This window comes from Eptatretus burgeri, chromosome 10 (genome assembly GCF_056783735.1).
Source record: "Eptatretus burgeri isolate ZD-2024b chromosome 10, Ebu_testis_v1, whole genome shotgun sequence".
Taxonomy (NCBI): Eukaryota; Metazoa; Chordata; class Myxini; order Myxiniformes; family Myxinidae; genus Eptatretus; species Eptatretus burgeri.
The window spans coordinates 101,721,502-101,745,134 of NC_140970.1; the positions used below are offsets into that span (position 1 = coordinate 101,721,502).

A 23,633-nucleotide genomic window follows, 5' to 3' on the forward strand; every position below is an offset into this window, starting at 1 on the left:
TGAGAAAAAAGTGGGTAAGGTTCCACGGTCGTGCATTGGACGTTATCCAACACCTTCCTTGAACATGAGAAATATGTGTAATGTACAGTGCCCTGTACGAACAAAAATACTTTTATTTACCTTTAATATTGACAGTGAAGTCCTGATAACGATGACTATGGACAAAGACTATCACTGATGATGATTGTGATTTTGGGGGGAGGTTAGAGGGATGAGGGGTTGTCCCCCTCCTCCACAGGCTCAGGATCCTCAACGGACAACTCTGATTATGAGGCAGGAGAGCTGGCAACTGAGATGGGATGAAAGATGGTGACCCTGATAGATGGTGGAGGCATGCGTGGTGGTGCTGATGGTGGTGTTAGTGGTGTCTGGAGCAGTGGGGTTTGCAGTGGTGTTGGGTCTTATAAAACTGAGGATTGAGGGCTGCTTCATTTTGTTTTGGAGATCTTTTTTTAAAAAGGTCAAAAGTTCAACAAAGCAAACAAACAAAAAAGAACGATTGTTTACACATGCCTGGTGTTGGCTTCATGGTTAGGGTGGCAGGCTTGGGACCCAATGGTCCTGAGTTCAAATCCTGCTCGACCGTTGAATTAATACCAGGTGGGGTTGACTCAGCCTGTCATCCTTCCGAGGTCAGCAAAATGAGTGCCAGCTTGCTGGTATCCTGTGTCGGAGTGGCGACCCATCCAGGATTGTGCCCAATAGCCAAGGAGACTGCTTCGGCAGCACTGACGCTCTGCACAGATTATGATCCCAATGGATGTATGGATTGTTTACATTCTATTGGGTGCTAGGTATTGCTAAAAATGGTGTTTACGATTCTGTACACACACGCACACACAGTAAAAGTTTGTAAAACAATTGTAAAATATATGATCTAACAATCCAACCATTCCCCCAGCCCTCTAAAATGGATTTCCTTTTGCATTTTCCCAATACTGTGGAGCAGGAGCTTTTTCTGGATGGGAATCAAATCGAGGAGATTAAAGATGGAGCAATCTCTCCTGCCTCAATGCTGGGGACTCTTCAGCTCCGAAACAACAGCTTGAAAGATGAAGCCATTTCCCAGAATGCACTGTTAGCACTCAAGTATGGATCGACATCACATTTTTGACTATCATTAGTTAAACTTCTTATCAACCACATTTTAATGTAGATCTTATATAAGGAGCTAGGTATTTGAAACTGTCAGCCATTTTTCATGCAAACAGCAAGTCACAAATTATTCCAAAGTATACAATGAAAACTTGGCTCTCATTGAGGAACATAACGTTCAAAGAGTGTGGATATTGCAAAATGGAGGGAAAAGCCAGAAATACAACCAACAGGACAAAGGGACAAGTCTGAGGTCACAGCCTGACGATTGAAAACTCTATCTCAACATCACCACTATTTTTATTATTTATCCACACCTACCATGTCTATCTATGTTCCTTTATCCTTATTCTCCTCTTCTATCACTTTCATCATTGTAGTATGGACAACTGTTAAGGCTGAGGAATGCAACACCAATCTCTGGGGTTTCTTACAGAAAATTGGATCACAAAAGCAAATCGTAATCGGTAACCTAAAACCTTGGCATTCCTCTCCATTTGGTTTGATTTAAATCCAGTGACAATGGAATTTAACCAATAAATCTGCTTTTTGTGCATGAAGCTTACCTGCCGGTTTGGATAACCGCAAATTTAGTAATGACACTGCTTCGCTACTTGTTGTCACTACATACATGATATTTTGGTGCAGAAGATGGCGAATAAAAACAAGTTCAAGACTGAATTGTAAAAGTCTTTCAAAGCTTCTTTGAGATGCCGCAGCACGAATCGCCTCGCTTGGCATCAAATCGGTGAAATTCTGAATCGCAGTCTGGTCTCGTATCCACGTGCGAGTTTCATTAAATTCCATCACATTGGCAGGACATGGAGCTGATGGTGCAGACGCTTAATCAGATGGCTTTGGGGAAATCGCGGAAGAAACGTGATGCCTTGTTTTCTCTTCCAGAGAAAAGTCACACGAGAGATGTCAGATGTCGCGCAATTTCCCTGAAGAATATGAGCATCAAATATCGGTATATCATCAGTACAATGGTGTGAGACAACTTTAAAATATCGATTTATTTCCTTAGCATCTGTAAACATGACCAAGCCGAGCGACAACATCATCGTTCACGGAGTTTAAGCTTCTTTCTCAGACTCCATACCGGTCTGGCAAGGTGGAAGTCCTTGTCAACGGACATCGCAGCACTTGTTCACATCCACAATGATAGTGATCACAGAAGCCCAGTCTGTGTTTATTGGACTGGCCTTGACTAGTGCCAAGCAGATTAGGACCCATTTGGTTCATGGTAGTTGACAGGTGGTAGGGTCGTCAAAAAGAAGGTGGTTTGTGACTGCTGAGGAGACCTATTTGTCCTGCCAAAGTGATACCATTGAGAACTGAACCATAGAAGACCTCCCCACAGGAGGAATCAATCACCTGGGAGACAAGCAGCAGATAGATAAAAGAGATCTGAGTGAGGTTTTTTTTTTGTTTTTTTTTTTACTTCGTGACCAGCATCCTCATAACAGTTGCAAGATATTGCTTAATACTGGCAGCCAAGGTAAGAGTTGTGGGGTGTAAAGTTGCTGAAACAATGCTTTACAGTAAGTAGCCGCACATCGACCAGCTCGGTGGGTGATGCATGGGGTCCAGACAGGAATGAATTATTTTGCGAGTGTTAGCTGAAACCGAAGTCCAAAAGGTGTGTTCAGAGTTTCAATGGGTGTGCATCCAAAGCTTGGTGGAGATCGACCAAAAACTGCAAGAGGAGCTAGCGAACAAACACACAGACCATTCACACTTTGTAGTGTGGATTCAAACTTTTCATTTGCAAATGTAAATGTCTCATTTTATGGATCACTCTGTACTTTGTTCATCTTTGTCATTTGTAAGCCATCATTGAGTGTGGTAAGTGATGTTTATTGGGCATATAAGTGAGGTGGTCAGATGAACAACAACAGCACTTCAGGCATAGCCCTTTATACTTTTACCAATGGTTGTTTCATTTGTATTTTGTCACCACTAGGAACCTGGAGTCTTTGGACCTGTCTCACAATCCCCTCAAGCATGTACCCTCCTATTTGCCCGTGGTGCTTCGCCACCTTGTCCTCACCCACAATCAAATTGAACGCATTCCTGGATTTGTCTTTGCACACATGAAACCGGGTCTGCAGTATCTCTACCTGTCCTTTAACCAAATCGGCAACAGTGGCGTGGATCCTTCGTCACTTTTTGGAACAGGCCACTCACTACATGAACTCTTCCTCGATTACAACAAGCTGCAATCTGTTCCACTTGGCCTCACAAGCCTCAAATCCATCAAAGTCATTGCGATGAACGACAACCGGATCAGGTGAGACACAGGAACTGTAGTAGGAGGTGAGTTTCGTGTATTAAATGGCTTAGCAAAATCACAACTGGTTTGAGCAGATTAGCCCTGAAAGAATTCCCATATGTATAACTCAAGTCAAATCACCACCAATTTATCATCTCCTAATGTATCAATGTGTATATAGGACATAATTGTTTTTTTTTTTTAATGAACTTTTGTTTTGAAAATAATGTGAAAAAATTCTTTCCTTTGAACAATAATGACCGGCAGGTCTTTTTCCATTTTGTTTATGTTCAGCTTGGAGTACGTGATGCTTCATCAAATATATACATACTGTACATACATACATACATTGGGAGCATGCACCATAGCTTGTCGCTGCATCCACTTTCTGCCAGTACTCCAGGGGCCTCCGTCTGGCCATCCCCCAAGCAGATGCCTGGCCCATCCCCATCTCTGAGGGATAGGATATTCCAGGCACCCACCCAAAGGGATGACCTCAGGTTAACACAAGGAGACTGCCATCTGGTGGACGATATCTCAGCACCACCCCAACACAAACTACAGTGTGTTTTGCGGAGTGAAGTGTTTTGTGGTAGCCGGAGTGCAAATCCTGCAACCAACCTCCTATGGAAGGTAACCAACTGCAGGAGGATGTCTGCAGATGCAGCTGGCACCAGATCTGGATGGCCGTTGGCTCACAAGGACCTCCTCCGCCTTTTTAGCAGGTTTTGTATTTAATCCTGCTGGGTGTCCATGTCCACATAACCTCAACACCAGGGTCACCTGATGGGGGGAGCCGGTTTCATCACTTACACTCAACCATGAACAGGTTAGTATGGGTTTTACACAATACCCATAGCAAGTCACACATCTGATCTGGCCTGCCAATCAGGGTTGGGTGCTGCCATATCAACCGGGCTGCTTTATACCATCCATTAGCATGGCACAACCATAGGGCCCCCATCCTCAAGCGATCCCCCAACCCCAGAGTAGCCGCATTACAGGCGCAAGCCACTATGCCCTCCTAATTAAGCATGTCCGATGTTATTAAGCGTTTACAATGATGTTTTTCGAACGATCAATTGGCTTGAGGCATTGTGTGTAAACAAGGTAGGGATGGTCATGATAAATGTTCATGTGAAACCATCCCTACATCTTTCTTTGAATAATGGTTATTCCATGTGCATCGAGTGAAATATTAAACACTTGAAGTCCCTAATTCAGCTAGTGTTTGTCCTGGTTGTGAACCCAAACCGAGAGAGGTGTAAAATGTCACTTGCAGGCAAAACCATTATTCAACGAAAGATGTCGGGATGGTTTCACGTGATCATTTCGTGGGACCATCCCGACCTTGTTCACACGCTTTTTCGCAAATCCTCCCGACATCCTTTTACATTTTCACCACGCACGTGCGAAGCGAAAAGCGTGACAGCAATTGGTTTACTCTGTCGCTGTCTTTTTACAGACGTCGGTCTCTGATCGACGATCTGCTGACTTCCAGTTTAATTTTATATTTTGAACACTGAAGAACATGAATCGGATCACGAACCAGCAGTTTAGCAGTACTTTGGTTCTGAATTTGGAAAAATGTGTGGAATCTGATCCTGACCTTGAGTGCAAATACACAGAGAGAGAGGGGTAAGGTAATCTTTTTTTTGTTTTTACTCTGTCTGGAGGGCAGTCAAACGAAATCGAAAAATCATTTCCAACAGGAAACTTACTGCTTTTAGGGACGTCATAAAGGACACAAACTTCAGACACGAATAACTAATCTAACGTGTTTGATGTGTGGTACAATCGACACTGGGAAAAACGGCGGTAAAGTTTTGGAAAACAAAAAAGTTTTCTTTTTTTCTACAGCCTTTAAAATCTTTATTTTATTTCAACTGATTTTATATACTTTAACAGTGTTCAACACAAATCACTTTCTTGGCACTTTCAAAAAGCTTCCGTTTTGCAGTACTTTGACAAATATTTACGCCGGCTCATGCCCTGAGGGCAGAGTAACAGACTCAACATTCAGGTTGTCATGCCCTGAGGGCAGAGTAACTGAGATTCAGCATTCTTAGCGTCTCATGTCCCGAAGGCAGAGTAACTGAGATTTCGCATTCAGACAAATATGGCGCCGCCTAGTGCTGTTTTTTTTAGTGCAAAATGCAAAGCAAGAGTTTAAAAGACCCTTCCCATGTCCTTTTTCTCAAGACTGCACTGGGTAAGGTGTTGTGTGAACCCTCGGCCAATTGTCTCGCAGTGGGCCTTCGCCCACCAGGATGATTGACGGGCGTTAACCCACCAATTTCTCCTGCCTCTCCATTGCTCCATGCGTAGGTATGCAGCGATGCCTACTTTGTGGAATCCTTTCAAGTAATGAAAAAGTTGAGTCGTCATTGACCTTCCCACTGTAAAATGCAGTAGATTCATGTCTAAACCAAGTTCTGAGCTTAAACCAATTTTGAGTTGGGCTGTCTGAAAATAAGAATGATGAACGGGCTGTTTTGGGTTTGTCCATTTGGTAGTTCAGTGATGTTGTTTAAAAGTTCCTTTCATCTCTTCTCTCTGTCAAGGCTCGAGTGCCCCCAAGGCAGTGTTCTTGGTCCAGTCCTATTCCTGATCTTCATCAGTGATCTCTCTGACTCTCTGGAAAATCCACTTTATCTATTTCCCGATGACTCCACCCTCTGCTGTGACATACCTCATCATTCAGACAGGCAGGCTGCAGCCCCTTCCCTTTCTTCAGACCTTGACAAAATCACAAGCTGGTCAAACACTTGGACTATGTCTTTCAATCCTGACAAATTCAGAAAGGACCATCTGGAAAACCCTCACATCTACTTTTTTCACAATCCTCTTGAGGAAGTTCAGTCATTCAAACTCCTGCATCTCACAATCAGCCATGATCTTTCATGGGCAAACCACATTTCAGATTTGGCCTCCAAAGTCAGCCGATGACTGGGCATCCTCCGTCATACCAAATCTTTCCTTGGCACACCTGAAGTTCTATCCACCTACAAGGTCTTCATCTACAATTTCATGGAGTACTGCTGTCCCGTCTGGCCTGGTTCCACTGCCTCACATCTAGCTCAGCTTAACAAGGTTGGAAACCAAGGCCTTCAAGATAATGGGAATCTCCTGTGACAAAGCTGAGTCTGTGGGCCTATTACTTCGCCATCCCAGACAGGTTGGTGATCTCTCTGTCTTGTACCGCTTCCTGTTTGGTCTTGCACCCCTTGCTCTTTCCATGCTTTGTCCCCCCCCCCCGCCCCAAGGTTTCTGCAGAGCACACATAGTCCACCATCAACCCCCTTCTGATGAAACTACCTAAATCCAGGATTACTGCTCACCTCCGCTCATTTGCTCCTCTTTTCTCACCTGTGGAACCAGCTTCCACATCCTCTTCAATCTCATTCTTCCCTCCAAGTCTTCAAGACTGCCTTTCATCACCATCTCAGATCATCACCAATCCCAAACCATAATCTTTTCTACTCTCGTTAACCCTCCTCCTCACCCAATCCCTTCTCCTTCCAAATCTCCACTTTTCCCTCCTGAGAGTTTCTTTCTGTGTCCATCTTGTCCATCCCATGCATCTTATCCTGCCCCCCATTCTTCCTCACACCCATTATTTGTCTGCCTCCCTCTGTCTTCACCGTCAGCTCTGCTGTTGATGTTGATGTTCCCCCCGCCTCTCTCCCTGCTGTTCTTTTTTTCCTGTTGCGTCCTGATCCTTTCAATGTCCAATATCAGCTCTTCCATGAGCCTCGACTATGTGTACAAAAAAATAAGTTGAATGAGTGTTATTGGATGTAAAATCATCTACAGACGTCTGGTAGGTGCTTTATGGGTTTACAAGTCTCATCTTCATGGCTTTTTTTTTGAGGATTCGTGTTGTTTTTAAACATATGGAGTGTCCGTGCCATCCCTACAAGGGAAGTCTACCAATTTCTTGATACTGACATACCAATGTTTGTTTCATTGATCTTTATGCCAACATGAATTAATTACCTTGCAATGTTCTGGCTTCTGCCTTGGGAGAGAATATACTCCAAAGTACCACTCTTATCGAATGTCATGAAATATATATATATATATATATGTGTGTGTGCGTGTGTGCGTGTGTGCGTGTGTGCGTATTTACACACTCCATTCACCGCACTAATCGACAGCAGATAAATACACTAACAGTGTTTTAGTAAATGTATTACTTGGCACGTTGGCTTCGGCACATGGATTCACAGCATCATTCCAAATCTTCTTTTCGTCAAAGAGCCGGTCCATTTTGCAGTTCAGGGAACATGGGCAGCAGGTGGCACAAGCTAACCTCTAAATGACTGAAAGGAGAATTAAAAACGGATGAAGAAACTCCACTTTTATCCATTTTAAAGATTGTGCATTCTTCTACAACCTGAATAATCACTCTAAGGCTGAAAAATGAAAGAGAAAAAAAAAATGAGCTGATGGAGTGTTTCGTTTCATCAGGAAATGAGTCTTTTGTCTGAGAAACGGCTCCGAGTTTATTCACTTATTTTACCTACCCCTGAAAAGGTAGTGTGCTGCAAGGATCAGAGATTCTGATGGGAGCGGTTGATTAACTGTGAAAGTTATTTTCAGTCTTGTGATTGCTTTAACAAGGTGTTTGTTTTGGATTTACAGTAACAGCATAAACAAGGATTTGGAATTTGATTGTCCAAGTATTGTGAAGGTATATACAGTTCCTTCAGAAAGTATTCACACCCCCTTGACGTTTGTCACATTTTGTTGTGTTACGTCCTGAATTCGAAGTTGCTTAGACTTAATTTTTTTGTGACCGATCGACACAAAATACCCCGTAATGACAAAGTGAAAACTTGTTTTTCGAAATTTTTACAAATTTATTAAAAACTAGTACGTGGCCGTACGTGCGTGGCCGTATGTGCAAAAAAAAAAAAAAAATTCAAACCACAAGCCAGAAGGTTGTTCCTTCGCTCTCGCATGCCGTTACGTGCAAAGCAAAAAAATAAATAAAACTTTCAAACCGCGAGCCAGAAACAACCACACAGTCTGTTCCTTCGCCCTCGTAAACAACGACTGGATTGGGGCATTGTGTTTATCTATAAATGCACATAAGAAATTGAGAAATTATTGGAATACATTAAGTCATCACTATCCGAAAGTCCGTACGTTGTAACCCATAATGGGGAACGCAGCTGAGGTTCTCTTCCCCATCGGCCACGCCTATGCAGTAACGTGTCTTGTCATTGGTTAGTAAATAAATGGCCATAACTTGGGAAGCACTTGTCCGATTAATATCAATCCTTGAAAAGGCACATCCTCAGGTCCCCAGCAATATACCTGGCAAGTTTCAATGAGATCGGACCAGTGGTTGTCAAGAAACAGCGGTCACACACACACACACACACACACACACACACACACACACACACACACACACACACACACACACACACACACACACAGCTGGAATTATTAAAATCAAGTTTACCTCCCTGTCTTTGCTTGCCATGACATTCGCTCCCATGTAACGGGCACGGCCTGTGACGTCATCGTCGGCCGGCTGCGCACCGGCCTACGCAGCCACACCTACGCAGCAACGTGTCATGTCATTGGTTGGTAAATAAATGGCCATAACTTGGGAAGCACTTGTCCGATTAATATAAAACCTTGAAAAGGCACATACTCAGGTCCCCAGCAATATACCTGGTAAGTTTCAATGAGATCGGACCAGTGGTTGTCGAGACACACACACACACACACACACACACACACACACACACACACACACACACACACACACACACACACACACACACACACACACACACACACACACACACACACACACACACACACTGCTGGAATTATAAATAGATAAAGAGCTGAAATGTCTTGAGTCAATAAGTATTCAACCCCTTTGCTTTGACACACTAAATTGAGCTCAGGTGCATCCAATCTCCTTTGATCATTCTTGTGATGTCTCCACAACTTCATTGGAGTCCACCTGTGGCCAATTCAATTGATTGGACACGATTTAGAAAGAAACACACCTTTCTAGATAAGGTCCCACTGTTGACAGTGCATGCCAGAGCAGAAAGTCCACCGTGAAAGCCAAGGAACTGTCTGTAGAGCTCCGAGATATAATTGCGAGGAGGCACAGATATGGGGAAAAGTATAAAAACAATTTCTAGTGTTGAAAGTTCCCAAGAGCACAGTGAGCTCCATCATTAGGAAATGAAAACAATATGGAACTACCCAGACTCTTCCTAGAGCTGGCCGTCCGACCAAGCTGATCAACCGGGCAAGAAGGACCTTGGTCAGGGAGGTGACCAAGAACGCAATGACCACTCTGACAGAACTACAGAGTTCCTTGGCTGAGATGGGAGAACCTGCCAGAAGGACAACAGCCTCTGCAGCACTTCACAAGTCGAGAATTCATGGGAGAGTGGCCAGACGGAAGCCACTTCTGAGTAAAAGGCACATGACAGCATGCCTAGAGTTTGCAAAAAGGAACGTGAAAGACTCTGAGAGAATGAGGCAAAAGATTCTGTGGCTGATGAGATGAAAATTGAACTCTTTGGCCTGAATGCAAAGCACTACATCTGGCAAAAACTGAACACAGCTCATCGACCATCTAACACCATCCCTACCGTGAAGCATAGAAAACTGGTTACCCATCTAACACCATCCCTTAGAAAACTGGTTTCAGCATCATGGTATGGGGATGATTTTCAGTGGCAGGGACTGGGAGACTTGTAAGGATAGAGGGAACAAGGAATGGAGCCAAATACAGGTAAATCCTTAAGAAGAACCTGCTTCAGAGTGCAAAAGACATGAGACTGTGGTGAAGATTTACGTTCCAACAGGACAATGACCCAAACCATGCAGTCAAAGCAACACTGGAATATCTTCAGAACAAGAACGTGAAAGTTCTTGAGTGGCCCAGCCGAAGCCCAGACTTGAATCCCATTGAGAATCTGTGGAAAGACTTGAAGATTGATGTTCACCGACGCTCCTCATCCAATTTGACAGAGCTTGAGAAAATCTACAAGGAAGAATGGGAGAAAATTCCCAAATCCAGATGTGCAAAGTTGATACAGACATACCCAAGAAGACTCGAAGCTGTAATCGCTGCCAAAAGAACTTCTACAGTGTTGACTCGGGGGGGGGGGGGGGGATTGAATACTTATTGACGCAAGACATTTAATTTTTTTATTTTTAATTAACTTGCAAAAATTTCTGAAAACAAGTTTTCACTTTGTCATTATGGGTTATTTTGTGGAGATCTGTGACAAATTTTTTTTAAACTTAATCAATTTTAAATTCAGGTCAGAATACAACAAAATGTGACAAACGTCGAGGGGTGTGAATACTTTCTGAAGACACTGTACGTCTCTTGGCATGACATAGTTGGAATTTAATCCTGGCTTTACATTCAAATTAGCTTTGGAATATATTTATATATATATATATATATATATATATATATATATATATATATATATATATATATATATATATATATATATATATATATATATATATGTATATTTTTTGCATAGTCTAGGCTCGTGAAAGAGCAAATACAATACTAAATGGATCAGGACAAAAGGAACAATGGAGCTGAAGGCCAACATGGAGCCAGATTTGGAGGACAAACAATGGATGTATGGGGTGGATAAGATGGATACAGAAGGAAACTGGAAATTTGTACGGGGGAGGGGGCTTAATGTGTGGTGGGGGAGGGGGTTGTGGAGTTAACGAGGGGAAAAAAAGATCATGGTTTTAGTTTGGGGATGATCTGAGACGGTGGTAAACAGCTGTCTTGTCTCCTGATGCTGGAGGTGCTTTTAACAGGATGTTGCAAAAGTAATGCACTTAACTGTTGAACTGTCTAGACTGGGTTTGATTCCCAAGCCGACTCTAAACTGTCAAGTTGGTGCTTCACCGGTAGGGTGTGCATGGACATCAAGTTGGGAGTCCTGCCTGCTATCATTAGCTGGTGGATGTTCAAGATCCCATGGTGTCTTTAGCCAAAGACTAGGTGAGTTATCACCGGAATTCTAGTCAAATTCCAGACATTCCTGGTCTAACCTACGGGGGGCCACTGCATTGGCTGCACAGCAGCACTCTTGAGCAATAAAGAAGATTCAAGATGAGCAGGACATGGGATCGAGTCGTAAGTTATCCTTTGTGTAACTGGATTTTTCATGATTTTGGATTTCTCATGATTTTATTTTCCGCAATGAACAGTTACTGCGGCCAGATGGCACTTGGCAGTTGATTCCCTGCAAACACGTTCCTGATCCAATTCCTGTTTCAAAAATGCCTCAAAAGATGATAACGCGATATTTTCAATCAATTGTATACCAGAGCTGTTTGGGGCTCAGATTCCTTTTTTTTTTGACTCATCTCAAAATTTCACCAAACTTGGATTCAGATCAACCTGATTTTGTTTTCAACAATTCAATTCACATTTGCTGACAGCATTTCCTTGACTATCCAAAACAAACTTTTTGTTGATAGTATTTGGAGGAAGTGATTGAGATGGTGGAACTTTTACAATGCAGTGTGACCTTGTAAGTGTTGTGGATTAAACTGGGTGGTATGGAGGTTAGTGTCACCGATTTATTGTGTAAAGTACTTTTCGCCAAAAGAGACGTTCGAAAATAATCCACAGGAAATAGCTGAAGTCTGTATTTCTTTTTCACCGAGGATAGACAGAGGGTGTTTTCATGCCCTGTTCGTCTGTCCGTTTGTCTATGAGCGGGATATCTCAAAAAGTTGTGGACGAATTCAGATGGAATTTGACAAGGACGAAATTATTCGATTTTGGTGAAGATCTTCTTAGCGATTCTTCACCATTGAGAGACGGGGCCAAAAACTAGAAAACTACAACGGCACTTGGTAGAGCGCATACCTTGGCCTGGCTGATTAGTTTACATTTTGTGTCCCACTGATTGGCCGGATCTGGATTCAGACCTGAACCAAAATCGAATCAGCTTGTTCTTGTCGCCTACCCAACTCATCCACCAAGTTTCGTCTAAATCCGTAAAATTGTATTATCCAGATCTGGATCTTCACCAAAATTGAATCAATTGGTTCTCGTCACACACACCCAATTTCATCCAGATTATTCCATCACGTTTTAAGATATCCTGCTCACAGACAGACAGACAGACAGACAGACAAAAGGGTGAAAACATAACCTCCGTCCACCTTCAGTGGCGGAGGTAAATCGAAATTTAGGATTTAGAAAACTCCAATAAGTAAAGAATTTGGGATTGAGTACAATTTTGGGATCTAGTAATTAAAGAAATTGGGATTTAGCAAAGACAAAGGCTTTGTAATTCAAATGTGTACATATGTTGAGATTCTGAGTGCACTTTAATGTTTGCTTCACGATTCTTATTGTGATACACAGCTGCGTTCAAGGGGATACTGATCAGAAATAGTATTTACAGATTGAATTTTATTTTTGATGCTTTAATTATGTGGCAAATAGTTCCATACATATGACGTAATGTATGCATCGAGGAAACAAAGGCAAGAATGGCTGTCATTTCAACAACCTGGAAGCGGTTGTAACATTCTCCACCGATGTACTGAAGGTTGGTGCTTGCCTGCCAGGCTGATGAAGAGCCAAAATAATTTTGACTCACTGGTGCGCCTGGCCTGGCATTTGCAAGGGGCACTCTTTGAAAGACATATTGACTTACAATATTCAACGAGGGGTACCTAAGTATGTATCCCCAAAATATGGTGAAATGATCCCCAACTCAAGGGAAAATAATCGTATCTTATACACGGCATTATGTCATTGTGCTACCTTGGGGACACCATGGTCCTACCCTTTAGGTTGCCATCACCCTATTTGGGGGGAGGGGGAGTTAGAGAGCCAAAGCCCCCCACTGTGTGTGATTTTAAATGTCGTCTTCTTTACCTTCAACCATCTCCAGTACGATCCCAGACAACGCCTTTTGCAATGACATGGATCCAGAGGACTCATCCCTGATTTCTCTACACCTTGAAAACAACTACATTGAACGGCGAGAGATACCACACACCGCTTTCTCTTGCATCAAGTCACTCTCCTCTGTTATTTTGCGGCCACAGAAACCCATCCCCAAGCCAGACGAACACGATCAGTGTTAGACCCTATAACCATGGTGTCATATCTATCTATCTCTCTGTCTCTGTCTCTGTCTCTGTCTCTGTCTCTGTGTGCATGCACAAAGCCCTTTGGATTTAGACCTGCACTTCTAAAATATGTTTCATTGTCTATCCAATTAATCACATCAGTAACATCATTTGACAAATTTCTATCTGATAAATATCTAGTTGCTTCTGAACTTGGGAAAGCAGTTTGCTGAAAGGTTTTTACTTCCATCAGTGATTCCCAAGCCATCACTTTCTGGAGATCATTCTTTTTTCTTTTTTAAAAAGAAATGTCATGTTCCCCAGGTCGAGCGTATTATCTCAAATTCAAATGTCAACCATCACACTCTTTCAGACTTTGCTACACACTTGTTTTACACGATTGTCATTAACCACCGATTAAGTGCATCATTGGTAATGATTAATATAATGATGGTTCCATGTTGCAATATCATTATCTGATACTAAACAATCATTTGTGTTAACCGGTTAGAACCTTCCAGTTAGAAATGTACACAAACAAAGATTCTACTCCGGCAAGAAGGGGAGGACAGGTACGCACCTCACATCCTCCTTCGCAGGTGGTGAAACCCATTTAACAAGAAGAGTTGAACATCCTCACATGATGCTTCACATGACTTTATAAGATGTAAAGTAGTGTGTGTTCACTTCGAAACATGGCTAATCGACTGCTGTTGAAAGCGAATGCGGTTTCTGGGTTTACTCTTGTTGCACAATGAATTGGTACTGGCTCTCAGGAAACTACCCCACCGATGCCCCAAAAAGTTAATTGTTGGCCTCTTCAAACTGACTGCTGTATTGATACACAGATATGGCATCACTCTGCAGTACAACTTGATTGCGCATGAAATCTGCAATCAGATTTGGTTAAACCAAAAACCAACTAGCAATTTACCAGCTTCCACCTAGTCATGAGTTTGGTACTGAGCGGTTGTTCACGCTCACCTGCGCAGCTTTCGTGTCTGTGCTCATTCTACCTGAATGGTGAAGCTGCACATATTAGATCCTCTAAAAACAAAGCTTATTGGACAAAATTTTTCGGTACCTGTACATTTTGTTTCAAGCCAAAACCTATAATTGACATGCACCAAGCACCTTCACACTTTGATTGTTATGATGCCCTCATTATGTAAATTTTTGGTATGTATCGGTATATGCAAAAGCAAGAGAATGCTACAATTTTAGGCCAGACTAGATGCTACAAGAAAGTACATTATCGCCTTTGTATGAATTTAACACAAATGATTGGTGTTATTCACAACAATGCCTGAATTCATACTCGATTTTCATGTTGTTGCAAGCAAATGAATAAAGCAAAGAGAAACTACATTTATGCACTACTTACTCCAGACATGGCAACAGCAGAATTGATAGATTCCATCAGCAATGCATTACGAGTGACTACGAAGAAAGTCACAGTTGTTGGAACTAATCTTGTTTCTGTCATCAACGCACAACCTTTGGTCTCAGAGTTCCTCTTGCATTTGCTTCCAGGAAGCATAGGTAAGGAAGTGTGACGTGGCATTTCTCAAATGTTTTAGTCTACTGTATAACCCAAGGAAATATCAAAGACCTTTGTAACACCAAATTTAAAGTTAGAAACCACATACATTTTCTGAAGTGTAATCTCAAAGCCATCGCACATGGCAACTTGAACGGCACTGGGAAGAACGGCAAACCTACGCCAGGCTTAACAGTTTACGTTTTGTGTCCCACTGATGGGCCGGATATGTATCTTCACCAAAATCGAATCAATACGACCTTGTCATATACCCAACCTGCCCACCAAGTTTCGTCTGAATCCGTCCGTAACTTTTTGAGACATCGTGCTTACAAAAAGGACAGACAAACAAATGGGTGAAAACATAACCTCCACCCACCTTCATTGATGGAAGTAATAAGCGTATGATTATAAAATTTAAACTAATGCTGAGTTTGGCAATATGTGCTACTACCGTCCTGTTTAACAGACTGCAGAAGCAAGACAGAAGAAATATGGTGATCTCCGCAGGTCATTACTTGGGACCACCACAAGATATGGCCAGTGTGCAATGGTCACATTCACTTTTAGAAGTTCATGTAAGCACCAGACCTAAACAATGGCATTTCTCATTCCAGAAACTTTGTTGTTTTTAACAAAAAGGTAAAATAATCCAAACATTGCTGACAAAACCAAATCTGCTACTTCTAAATCGACCCCAAATATTTCCACTCCTGGATGGGTCCCCATTCAAACGTCGAGTACTCACTCGAGTGAGCAGGAATTTGGAATTTGGCAAGGGTGACGGTGATAGCTCGCCTACTCTTCAGGAAAGAATGCTGCATCTTTAACCGTCCATGGAATAATGTTACCAGACGTGATGTGCTGCTGAACGTCCATCTGATCGAGATGATGTAGGTCGTGATGCGAAACATCAATCTCACAGTTTATAGTTGAACCGACAATTGAATGAAATGGAAGACCAAGAAGGAACCCGAGAAAGCAAAGAGCAATGATGGAGTCATCAGGAGGAACCTGCACAGAATTCGGGTTTCAGCCGCTACTCCCCGACCCTCAAACTCATCCAGGAGCAGCCAAGTGAGCCTTACAGAAAAATTTCTGCAAGAATTCACTTCTCGGGAGAGAGGAATAGAGGATTATAATGATAACGAAAGAGAGGAATAGAGGGGGAAAGATAAGAAAAACCAAGAATTAGAATGAATAAAGAGAATGAAGAAAAAAATATGAATACAGGGAATTGTGACAAAAAAAAACAAATGAATCAAGATTTGTGAAAATGAAAAAATGACAAAAAGTGTTTATAATCCTCACTTTCCAACATCATAAACCTCATTTTCCGACATTATAAACCTCACTTTCCAACATCATAAACCTCACTTTGCAACATTATAAACCTCACTTTACAACATTATAAACCTCACTTTGCAACATTATAAACCTCACTTTCCAACATCATAAACTTCACTTTCCAACATCATAAACTTCACTTTCCAACATCATGAACCACTTTCCAACATCATGAACCACTTTCCAACATTATAAACGTCACTTTCCAACATCATAAACTTCACTTTCCAACATCATGAACCTCACTTTCTAACATCATAAAGCACTTTCCAACATTATTAACCTCACTTTGCAACATTATAAACCTCACTTTGCAACATTATAAACCTCACTTTGCAACATCATAAACCACTTTCCAACATCATGAACCACTTTCCAACATCATGAACCACTTTCCAACATTATAAACGTCACTTTCCAACATCATAAACTTCACTTTCCAACATCATGAACCTCACTTTCTAACATCATAAAGCACTTTCCAACATTATTAACCTCACTTTGCAACATTATAAACCTCACTTTGCAACATTATAAACCACTTTCCAACATTATAAACTTCACTTTCCAACATCCTAAACCTCACTTTCCAACATTTTCACCTCACTTTTCAACAACATAAACCTCACTTTCCAACATTATAAACCTCACTTTCCAACATCATAAACCTCACTTTCCAACATCATAAACCTCACTTTACAACATTATAAACCTCACTTTCCAACATCATGAACCTCAATTTCCAACATCATGAACCTCACTTTCCAACATCATAAACCTCACTTTCCAACATCATGAACCTCACTAACATCATGAACCTCACTAACATCATAAACCACTTTGCAACATTATAAACCTCACTTTGCAACATTATAAACCTCACTTTCCAACATCCTAAACCTCACTTTCCAACATTATAAACCTCACTTTTCAACATCATAAACCTCACTTTCCAACATTATAAACCTCACTTTCCAACATCATAAACCTCACTTTCCAACATTATGAACCTCACTTTCCAACATCATAAACCTCACTTTCCAACATCATAAACCTCACTTTCCAACATCATAAACCTCACTTTCCAACATCATAAACCTCACTTTCCAACATCATAAACCTCACTTTACAACACTATAAACCTCACTTTCCAACACTATAAACCTCACTTTCCAACATCATAAACCTCACTTGCCAACATCATAAACCTCACTTTACAACATCATGAACCTCACTTTCCAACATCATAAACCTCACTTTCCAACATCATAAACCTCACTTTCCAACATTATGAACCTCACTTTCCAACATCATAAACCTCACTTTCCAACATCATAAACCTCACTTTTCAACATCATAAACCTCACTTTCCAACATCATGAACCTCACTTTCCAACATCATGAACCTCACTAACATCATAAACCACTTTGCAACATTATAAACCTCACTTTGCAACATTATAAACCTCACTTTCCAACATCCTAAACCTCACTTTCCAACATTATAAACCTCACTTTTCAACATCATAAACCTCACTTTCCAACATTATAAACCTCACTTTCCAACATCATAAACCTCACTTTCCAACATCATAAACCTCACTTTACAACATCATGAACCTCACTTTCCAACATCATGAACCTCACTTTCCAACATCATGAACCTCACTTTCCAACATCATGAACCTCACTTTCCAACATCATGAACCTCACTTTCCAACGTCATGAACCTCACTTTCCAACGTCATGAACCTCACTTTCCAACGTCATAAACCTCACTTTCCAACATCATGAACCTCACTTTCCAACATCATAAACCTCACTTTCCAGCATCATAAACCTCACTTTCCAACATCATAAACCTCACTTTCCAACATCATAAACCTCACTTTACAACATCATAAACCTCACTTTCCAACATCATAAACCTCACTTTACAACATCATAAACCTCACTTTCCAACATCATAAACCTCACTTTCCAACATCATGAACCTCACTTTCCAACATCATAAACCTCACTTTCCAACATCATAAACCTCACTTTCCAACATCATAAACCTCACTTTCCAACATCATAAACCTCACTTTCCAACATCATAAACCTCACTTTACAACATCATAAACCTCACTTTCCAACATCATGAACCTCACTTTCCAACATCATAAACCTCACTTTACAACATCATGAACCTCACTTTCCAACATCATAAACCTCACTTTCCAACATCATAAACCTCACTTTCCAACATTATGAACCTCACTTTCCAACATCATAAACCTCACTTTCCAACATCATAAACCTCACTTTTCAACATCATAAACCTCACTTTCCAACATTATAAACCTCACTTTCCAACATCATAAACCTCACTTTCCAACATTATAAACCTCACTTTCCAACATTATAAACCTCACTTTCCAACATTATAAACCTCACTTTCCAACATTATAAACCTCACTTTCCAACATTATAAACCTCACTTTCCAACATCATAAACCTCACTTTCCAACATTATAAACCTCACTTTCCAACATCATAAACCTCACTTTCCAACATCATAAACCTCACTTTACAACATCATGAACCTCACTTTCCAACATCATGAACCTCACTTTCCAACATCATGAACCTCACTTTCCAACATCATGAACCTCACTTTCCAACATCATGAACCTCACTTTCCAACGTCATGAACCTCACTTTCCAACGTCATGAACCTCACTTTCCAACGTCATAAACCTCACTTTCCAACATCATGAACCTCACTTTCCAACATCATAAACCTCACTTTCCAGCATCATAAACCTCACTTTCCAACATCATAAACCTCACTTTCCAACATCATAAACCTCACTTTACAACATCATAAACCTCACTTTCCAACATCATAAACCTCACTTTACAACATCATAAACCTCACTTTCCAACATCATAAACCTCACTTTCCAACATCATAAACCTCACTTTCCAACATCATAAACCTCACTTTCCAACATCATAAACCTCACTTTCCAACATCATGAACCTCACTTTCCAACATCATAAACCTCACTTTCCAACATCATAAACCTCACTTTCCAACATCATAAACCTCACTTTCCAACATCATAAACCTCACTTTCCAACATCATAAACCTCACTTTACAACATCATAAACCTCACTTTCCAACATCATGAACCTCACTTTCCAACATCATGAACCTCACTTTCCAACATCATGAACCTCACTTTCCAACATCATGAACCTCACTTTCCAACGTCATGAACCTCACTTTCCAACGTCATGAACCTCACTTTCCAACGTCATAAACCTCACTTTCCAACATCATGAACCTCACTTTCCAACATCATAAACCTCACTTTCCAACATCATAAACCTCACTTTCCAACATCATAAACCTCACTTTCCAACATCATAAACCTCACTTTCCAACATCATGAACCTCACTTTCCAACATCATGAACCTCACTTTCCAACATCATGAACCTCACTTTCCAACATCATGAACCTCACTTTCCAACATCATGAACCTCACTTTCCAACATCATGAACCTCACTTTCCAACATCATGAACCTCACTTTCCAACATCATGAACCTCACTTTCCAACATCATGAACCTCACTTTCCAACATCATGAACCTCACTTTCCAACATCATGAACCTCACTTTCCAACATCATGAACCTCACTTTCCAACATCATGAACCTCACTTTCAAACATCATAAACCTCACTTTCCAATATTATAAACCTCACTTTCCAACATCATCAACTTCACTTTCCAACATCCTAATCTTCACTTTCCAACATCATGAACCTCACTTTCCAACATCATAAACCTCACTTTCCAACATCATAAACCTCACTTTCCAACATCATAAACCTCACTTTCCAACATCATAAACCTCACTTTCCAACATCATAAACCTCACTTTCCAACATCATAAACCTCACTTTCCAACATCATGAACCTCACTTTCCAACATCATGAACCTCACTTTCCAATATTATAAACCTCACTTTCCAACATCATGAACCTCACTTTCCAACATCATAAACCTCACTTTCCAATATTATAAACCTCACTTTCCAACATCATGAACCTCACTTTCCAACATCATAAACCTCACTTTCCAATATTATAAACCTCACTTTCCAACATCATAAACCTCACTTTCCAACGTTATAAACCTCAATTTCCAACATCATAAACCTCACTTTCCAACATCATAAACCTCACTTTCCAACATCATAAACCTCACTTCCCAACATTATAAACCTCACTTTCCAACATCATAAACCTCACTTCCCAACATTATGAACCTCACTTTTCAACATTGCAGCCATGGTGTCAGAATCCAATTCATTACCAATGCCTCACTCTCCTCATTCTGGTCTGTATAAATGTTCCATCGTCATGCCCTGTGGAGATCTGTTCACTTCAAAAGGGATCATATTCCACACAGGACATAAAAATCCCCTTCAGGTGGAATGGACGGCCAGTGTCACCAGTTGACGTCTTCCATCATGCCTTGATGTGTATCTTTAGTGGACCGTGGTGGATGCAGTCACATCTTTCTGCTCCAACTATAAAGATTTGACCCCCATTTGATTTTTTCCTTTGCATTTTTCTCTTCACATGTGCTGCCTCGGCCGAAACCTAAACCATTCCACTTGCTTTTGCCAGCCCTCTTTCCAGCCTCAGACAGTCACGATATCTGACATCCTTTGGTGCAGTTCCTGATCCCACCTCTCGCCATTTCCTCTGTGGAGGTGGCAACACAGTCTTCAAGTGCCCATCATGTCCTCATCAGAAGCTATTATCTCAAGTTAAACAGACATTCTCTTTCAGTGTTGAGTTCATTGATTGATGTGTTTAACCACACTGCCACTCAGATTTTATGATCACCGAGTGATTCATTTAAAACTTAAAGAGTGAACAGGGCAGCATGAAAGTCGCTCCACCCTGGTTCTCATCGTGTGCTGCCTATTTGGCTGCTGGTTGCATCATTGGTTAGGGGCGTGGCTTTGCTGCTGATGCAGTGCCCCCATTACCAGTGTACTGGTGCTCATTTTGCCGTCCTCGGAAGGATGACAGGCTGAATCAACCCCCTGGTGTATTAATTCAGTGGCCAACGAGGCTTGAACTCAGGACTCCAGGATCCCAAGACGCTACCCGAACCAGTAAGCCAACAACAGGCTTGCTTGACCCGGTAAAGCATTCATTCTTGAACTCTTTTAATACACAGGTTTTATTATTATATGCAGTACAGTACAGTACTTGCAATCATCAATCAGTCATTGCATCTCTTTTCGCTCCATCATTCAGATACAACCGATTAATTAATATAATCCATCATTCAGATACAACCGATTAATTGATATAATCCATCATTCAGATACAACTGATTTGGGATCCGTCCACGAGACATTTTTCTCATAATTTCAGAATCTGGTACGATTCATGGAAGCACTTTCTTTGCACAGTCTTGGCTTAAACAACTTAAATGGTGTGAAGTATTGTGGTGAACTTGCTCCACTTGGGATGAGTCTCTTTTGGTTAAAAAAATAAAAAAATAAATAAATAAAAATTAAAAACCCAAAACCATCATTCATGTTTTGGGTTTTTGTTTTGAATTGTGAGCTAAATAGCCAATATAATTTTTGTAGTGTTGAGTGGGGAACATACACATCAGGTATGGTAGTACTACCAGTTTACATTATGTATTGTGCAATTACAAACACTGCCAAGGGAAAGAAAAACGCAATCCAATGACACCATTATGTTTTAACAATGAATTAACTTCTGTATCAATTATGGGCACTCCTAAAAAATAATTTGTTTGCTTTCAAAGTCCTCTTAAAATCCCTTGGATTGCTTGCTATGGTCACCGGGAGATCAATTCCGATAGACTTCCAGCCAATCTGGGAGGGTTAGCAACCCAAGCCATTGTGCTGACACTGTGTGGGCCCTGGACCCTGAATGTGCCCCTTAAGTGAATGGGTTTTCATCCACAAAATTGTTAATCTAATAAATAAGATTCATCGGATGTCTGTCTGTCTTTCTGTCTGCCTGTTTGGTTCCGTTTTTTTGCAAGGACTGATGGACCGACAACCACCAAATTTGGCACACAGACCATGTCTATCCCGGGGGTTGTCCTGAGTACATTTTCATCCATAACCTCAGCCTTTAAAGACCCGAAAGGACCATACAACCTTTCTCCTTCATGCTTGAGAGATTAGAATACATGCTGGATAGAAGACTTTTTACATGTTTGAGAGATAAGACTGCTGAAGACCCCGAAGACCCAAAGACCCATAAGACCGTTAAGACTATTTAATTCCCCAAACATAATGAAGACACTTAAAAAACCCTGAATACCCCAAAGACCCTTTGGACTCCAAGACTCTTGAAGACCCCGAAGACTTTTTAAGACTTTGAAGACCCTTAAGAACTGTAAGACCCTAAATACCATTTAAGACCTCAAAGACCTGTAACAACCTATTGACCTGAAAGACCCTTCAGACCTCAAAGACACTTAAGACCCCAAGACCTTTAAGACCCCTTTACCCATTGGTGTTCTGGTTCTCCTGCCCCCGACACAGTTCCACATGCCCCATTCTCAGCCCTACCGGCTCTCCTGCTTTCATTTTTAATCCCCCAACCAGGGCAACGCTGGGTAACCCTGCAAGTGATAAAATATAAGTTAAAACCAAGGAACAGTATTGCATGACAATTTGCTCACTTTCATGCTAAAACATAAATTGATGATAACGATCCCTGGAATTCCTGTCTGGTAGCAACTGCTCTGATCTTCTTAGAAGGTCCTTGATGGCAGGTTATATTGTTAATTATCTTGGAGAGCAGGGCAGAGCAGCTTCTGCACTACAAACACGTTGACCAGGTGGTTCGCATGTTTCATGGGAACGGCTTCCTTCGGATACGAAGGGCAACCAACGCATAACTTGATAGAGTTCCCTTTGGAATTTTTTCCAAAGGGAACTCTGACAGCCGAATAAGAAAACTTGTCTAATTGGAGGTTATAATTTTTTTACAGAAAATTGCACCGGTTGAAATATCTTCCATTTTACTCCACGAATGCTATTTTGCTGGAGGTACTGAATGCTCCATTTCTCTTGCTTCTAGTCTGTCCAGACGCCTGCCCGCCTGCCCGCCAGCCACTGGAGAAGGAAAATCAACTCCAGATGGGTTTGGAACCAGAATCAGGCAACTGACTCGTTTAT

General features: G+C 41.3%; 2 protein-coding genes across 2 annotated transcripts in view; one reads left to right on the forward strand and one right to left on the reverse strand.

The window, feature by feature from the left end:
- ECM2 (extracellular matrix protein 2) overlaps positions 1-14,866 on the forward strand; it is an 88,157-nt gene extending 73,291 nt beyond the window's left edge. The window contains exons 9-11 of the mRNA XM_085899689.1: positions 950-1,089; positions 3,062-3,388; positions 13,318-14,866. Of these exons, the coding sequence (XP_085755815.1) occupies positions 950-1,089; positions 3,062-3,388; positions 13,318-13,513 (663 nt within the window). The 3' untranslated portion in view covers positions 13,514-14,866. The remainder of the gene's footprint in view (positions 1-949; positions 1,090-3,061; positions 3,389-13,317) is intronic.
- LOC147019307 (protein BTG2-like) overlaps positions 1-23,633 on the reverse strand; it is a 104,108-nt gene that overhangs the window by 77,925 nt on the left and 2,550 nt on the right. The window lies entirely within an intron of this gene.